This window comes from Culex pipiens, chromosome 1, assembly GCF_016801865.2.
Source record: "Culex pipiens pallens isolate TS chromosome 1, TS_CPP_V2, whole genome shotgun sequence".
In the NCBI taxonomy this organism is placed as follows: Eukaryota; Metazoa; Arthropoda; class Insecta; order Diptera; family Culicidae; genus Culex; species Culex pipiens.
This window is the reverse complement of record NC_068937.1, coordinates 29,758,345-29,763,607: the sequence shown is the minus strand read 5'-3', so window position 1 is coordinate 29,763,607 and position 5,263 is coordinate 29,758,345. Positions and strand designations below refer to the sequence as shown.

The window sequence follows — 5,263 nt, the reverse complement described above, 5'->3', positions numbered from 1 at the left end:
TTCAATTTTCCTGTATTTCGTCAGTTTTGGTCCTAGCATTTTCAGTTGTAATGATATTTTTTTAGACTTCGAGCAACGTTTTTTTTGTATTTTTTAAAATGAAACTCTGAATGTTCTTTTTTATAACCAAATATGAAATTTTCATTATTTGTTCGTTCATACAAGTCTCCTTATAATTTTGGAAACTGCTGAAATAATAAAAAATCTTTTTTTTTTTTTTCATAAAATTATTTTTATTAGGTCCTTTTCGGTACTGGGACCTGGTTAGGACCGAGTCGGCTTTTGTAATTACATTTGACTTAATAATTACAAATAAAAAATCTTTACCTTGAGTTCGGATTTTATGATCGATTTTGGGTTGCAAAATAATAAATATTCCTTCGGATTTCTCAGAACGCCATTTAGAAATTTTGCAACAAAAAAAACGCTCAATAACAATTGGGTACTAAAGCCCTATGTCAATTTTTATGTACAACGTTAAAAAACATGATTAAAAACCATTTCTGACCACTTTTTTTCATTTTAATGCAAAATTTTTTTTTGACAAGACAACATTTTTTCGATGGATTAACTATGGTCCCCTTGGAACGAGCTGTCTGCTTTTCTGTCAAGAAGGACCGCGAGGTTAATTTTTCAAAATTGATTGAAAAATCCATTTTAAACTCTTTGTGGTCGTACAAAGGGTCATTGTACTCAGAAAAATAAGCTTTATCGCTGTCTCGATCGCTGTAAACAATAAAATCAGCAATCTAAGCTTCATTTTAGGACCCAATTTTTGTAAGTTTTCTTTATAAACCCAAAACAACCCAAACCAGCACCGATCGACGGTGAAACGCAAAGTTTGACAGAACGAGTTTGCGTTTCTCTCTCGCTCGTCGTCACACGCGAGCTGTCAAAGTCAGCTGTTGTATCGATTTACAAACAAAACAGCTTGTGATGATGTTTTTGCAACTCGCTCGCGTTGTGCAACTCGATTTTGTATTGATTTTGACGAAATTTTGGCGTGTTTCTGTAAAAGTTAGTTGTGTTAATAGAAAACGATTTGTAATTGATAGAAAAGTGCGGATTTAACCGTCTAAATTGTGCATATTTTAACGATTTTCTAGTCGCAAAACATTCCCCAAACCCACAAAATCAAAGGCGATCGTGTTGAGAAAGCAAAGGTAAACAAAAACAACTTTTTTACAGCGCGCTCGTCGCAAGTTCAACCTCCCACTTTCTTTCGCAGTTGGGTTGGATGCTCGTGTTGGTGTGTGTATTTTTTTTTTCTGCTGGCCAAAACTTGCCCACAAGTCCGTCAGTTTCTTCACACCTGCGCAATCGTCCGGATCGTGGTCGTCGTCTGCAGAAAGGAAGATATTCACTCCGTCCGTGTCGTTTGAACAGTAGAGGAAAAAAGTTGCTTCAAATTTGAAAACCGTCCGTCGAATTTTAGTAGAATTTGCACCGCGGAATTGGTGTCGCGCCGCTTGATTGAGTCTGATTGGCCACTTCCGGTGGAACGCAGGGTGGAAGGAATCGTCAGATTTCATTCCGGTGTGAATTCAGTGTGTGTTTGGCGAGGCAGGAAGGCAAGGAAAAGTCAATAAATCTTGGCCAGAAACTGGATCTGGGTTAGAAGTGAAAAGTGGGCAGCGAAATAGTTGTGAATTATGGCTTAAATAAAGTGGAGTAAAGTTTGCTTGCTGAAGGGGGAGGAAGAATCGTGTGAAAATGAGTACAACTCCGTCGCCGGAGAGTGAGGAGTTTCCCGGAAGGTTGCTGCATCAGGTAAGGGGCGACGACGTCGGTGGCCACTTCAGAAAAAAAAAACCTTGAACTCATCCCGATCGTGTCAATCAAATGTCTTCTCGCGTACAAACGCGCGGATAAGCACTTATCGATTGGATTTTATTTTTAGACTAAAGTTGGATTACATCGAAAAGCGTTGGGAAGAAAGGGTATTGATTTTCCTCAAACACACAAACTCGTTTTTTTCTCTTTGTTGAAGAGTAGAAAAAAAAAAATATTGTGAGGAGCAATTCACATTAAAAATAGAGCGGCACACGTTTTGGCACGACTCGTTTAAGCACTTATCTTCTTGATGAGCGTTGATAGGTTACATCAAAATCAGATAAACTTAAAAGCAGCCGACTGAGTAGGCACTGAGCTGCACTAATTTTTAATGAAAAAGGCTTTAGCAGAAATGATTGCGATAATTTTTACCTCAAACCTGTGTGGCTTGTGTTGGGTTGTTTACATCACTCACTCACTCATTTCAATCAGCGAACAAGCATCAACAAACTAGACGTTGGCTGCTTTGTGCAATCTCGTATTTTTTTATATTTATTGCTCACTGGATAGAAGTTTTGAAAGTGGAAGCTTTATTGATTTTAAGAGGGCTAAAAATTAATTAAAATTCATAACTCAGGTACAAAATGTGGTACGATTGTACCAAAATATATAATAAAAATCAAATATTAAAAATGCGTACTTTGGAAAATTAACTTTTAGTAATAAAAAGTAACTAAACAAAATTCGGGACTTTTTCCATGTACTTATTCTATTCTGGAAAGTCATATTTATAACCTATAACTTTGTTGAAGACACCAAATCGATCAGAAAATCATTTCTCATGCTACAGATTTTCGGCAATTCATATGCCCATTTTGTAAGACCAGCCCTCAAATTCATCAAAAAAAAAAAAAAAAAACATTGGAATTGCGAAAACGTAGAGAAATCTAAATTTGTTTTTGTTACATTGCTAATCTCAGAACACATATTACAAAGGTTTTAACATGTCGCTTGACGTATTTCAACAAAGTGTTTGAAATAAAGCCAGTTTAGTTAGTTTTATCAAAATTACTGGATTTTGAATTCGGAACTCCGGATTCCTCCGAAGATGACCAGAAGTTAGCGGAAATCTATAAAAATATCTGTATGCCCACTGTCAATACTGTCGAAGACAAACTCATGGTAAATTGTACGAGTATTTCGGTAAAAATGTTTACGCGACTCAAAAATCATGTCTATTTTATAGAAATATCCAAAAAAAACACCAAAAAATTGCCAAGACACCAGTTTTTCAACAATTTTATTTTTAAAGTTGCTGTATCTTCAAAAGAATTGGACGAAGGTCAACATGGAGATTTTTATGTAAAATTGTCTGGAGAATCTTCGGTTTTAAAAATTTCGACCACCTTAAAAAAACAGTGTAAATAAATTATATCTGTATTTTTTTAGGAGAGACATATGTACTATCCTGCATTTTTCGTGAGGCTTTTGCATCATCAAAAAACTGTGGATACACAGCAAAAAACTGTGTAGATTTGAAAAGCGTTATTTTGGAAAGTTTTACATTACCTCTTTTATGATGTAATTTTACCTAAAATTGAAAAAGTGACATTACACCAGAACAGTGGTAAAATTATACACACTTATAGGGAAAATTACACATTTTTCTGACATAAGATGTAATCTGCAAAAAAAATCAACTTTGTAACATGTCTAAAAAGTTTTGTTGAAATCGGAAAGGGTCGGGTCAAAAAGTACCTAAAAAAATCCTGTTTTGGACTGAAATCGAAATTAGAATTTTCTGATAGATATACACTTTTAATACAAATAATCACAAAATGTAACCGTCTCATTTTAATATTTCACATGGAGGGATGTTTTTAATTGTTTTGAGAAAAAATAATAGAAGGTGGTTAAAATTCAAGCAAACGTGCTGTGATTTTTTTGCGATGAAAAACTCGTCTATGGCTGGAAGGCTCGTTAATAAAGACAACTAACTAACTAACAAATAATCACCTTAAGGTAAATACAAATCAACACAAAAATTAAGGTTTTGTTGGTTGAAATGTTTTGACATTATTTCTGTCGGTTTCGGAAAATTATGAGTTTTGCATCGCAAAAAAAAATCGCAGCACGTTTGCTTGAATTTTAACAAGCTTGTTTTATTTTTCTCTAAAGAATTAAAAACATCCCAAAACTTTATGTGAAATATTAAAATAAGACGGTAACATTTTTTTCTAGAATTCAAAAAATGTAACTCAAAAACTTTTTGACGGTGTTTTTAAATCGGACAGAAAAAATATTTTTCATGGTAACCATTTTTTTTAAATATTTGATTGGCACTATTCGTGCTTTGCTGCAAATGTGTTGATTTGTATGGACTAATTATGTAAAAAGGGCGTTTTTTTTTTTGTTCAAAAAGATAGTACTTTGCAAATTCCTGGCAGAATCGCACTTTGTGAAAATTGAAGCATATTTGCAAAAAACGTTGTTGACTATTTATTTTGCCAACAATCTATTAATTTTTTGAATTGATGAAATGAATTAAAACTTTCCTTCTAGTCATAGTTTATGTAAAACAAAAAGGAATTTTGATCGATTTTTAGTTTGTAAATAAAAAATTAGGGGTTTGAATTGAACTCTGATAAAAACGGCTGCGTTAACAACTTGTACTCAAAACCATTTGAAAATGTGTTGGGAAATAAATTAAGCCGAATGTGTGCGTTCAAAAAATGTTTTTAAATTAACGTCAGCTTAAAAAATAAATAATTTCATGTTAAAACTTTTCGGGGAAACTCCTTTTTCTCTGTTTTATGGAATCTTCTTGAAAAATCCATTTTTCAAATATTAAAAAATGTTATTCCCAAGTTATTTCAGTCTGCTCGGGAAATATCTAAAACTATGCAAAAAAAACCAAACTGATCAGAAAATCCTTTTTCAAGATAAGGCCTTTTTTTGTTTGTAAAGCTGCCAAAATTGTATAAAGGCTTGTCATAGACAAACTAATGAAATGTCTTCTTTGGTCATATAAGGCTACCAACTCTTGCTGAGCAAAATTCCGTATACTTTACCGAAATGACACCATGGTATTACAAAAATGTCAATGAATTATTTAGATAAATTTGGAAATTAGAAATATTTTTGTTAAACGTTTAAAAGTTTACGAAATATCAAGTTTGCTTATACGAATAATATCGTTATCAGTGTTTGCACGAAAACATTTCTAGAGCTTTTATTGGAATGGTCCTATAAATACAAGCACAACACAAGGTTTTCACAAGCTTTAGAAAGCCTTTTGATCTTTTATTTGATGAATATGTTTTGTAAGGAATTTGAAAAGAACAATTATTGACAATCAAGTTTGAACTGAGGAAAACCCGGAAAATTATGCAAGTTATCTCTTTAAAATCAAACTGACAGTTAAATAAAAATGTCTAATTAGCAAAAGCTTTGACCCAATCAAAAAAGCAATGATTTTTTAAAAAGTTGT

The 5,263-nt window shown here is 33.0% G+C and overlaps 1 protein-coding gene across 2 annotated transcripts in view; it reads left to right on the top strand.

Moving 5' to 3' along the window:
• The first annotated feature begins 1,277 nt into the window (after window positions 1–1,277).
• Window positions 1,278–5,263, top strand: part of LOC120426024 (leucine-rich repeat serine/threonine-protein kinase 1) — a 46,653-nt gene continuing 42,667 nt past the window's right edge. For both annotated transcript variants that reach the window (XM_039590701.2, XM_039590699.2), the window contains exon 1: window positions 1,278–1,770. In XM_039590701.2, coding sequence (XP_039446635.1) covers window positions 1,714–1,770 — 57 coding nt within the window. In that variant the 5' untranslated portion in view covers window positions 1,278–1,713. The remainder of the gene's footprint in view (window positions 1,771–5,263) is intronic.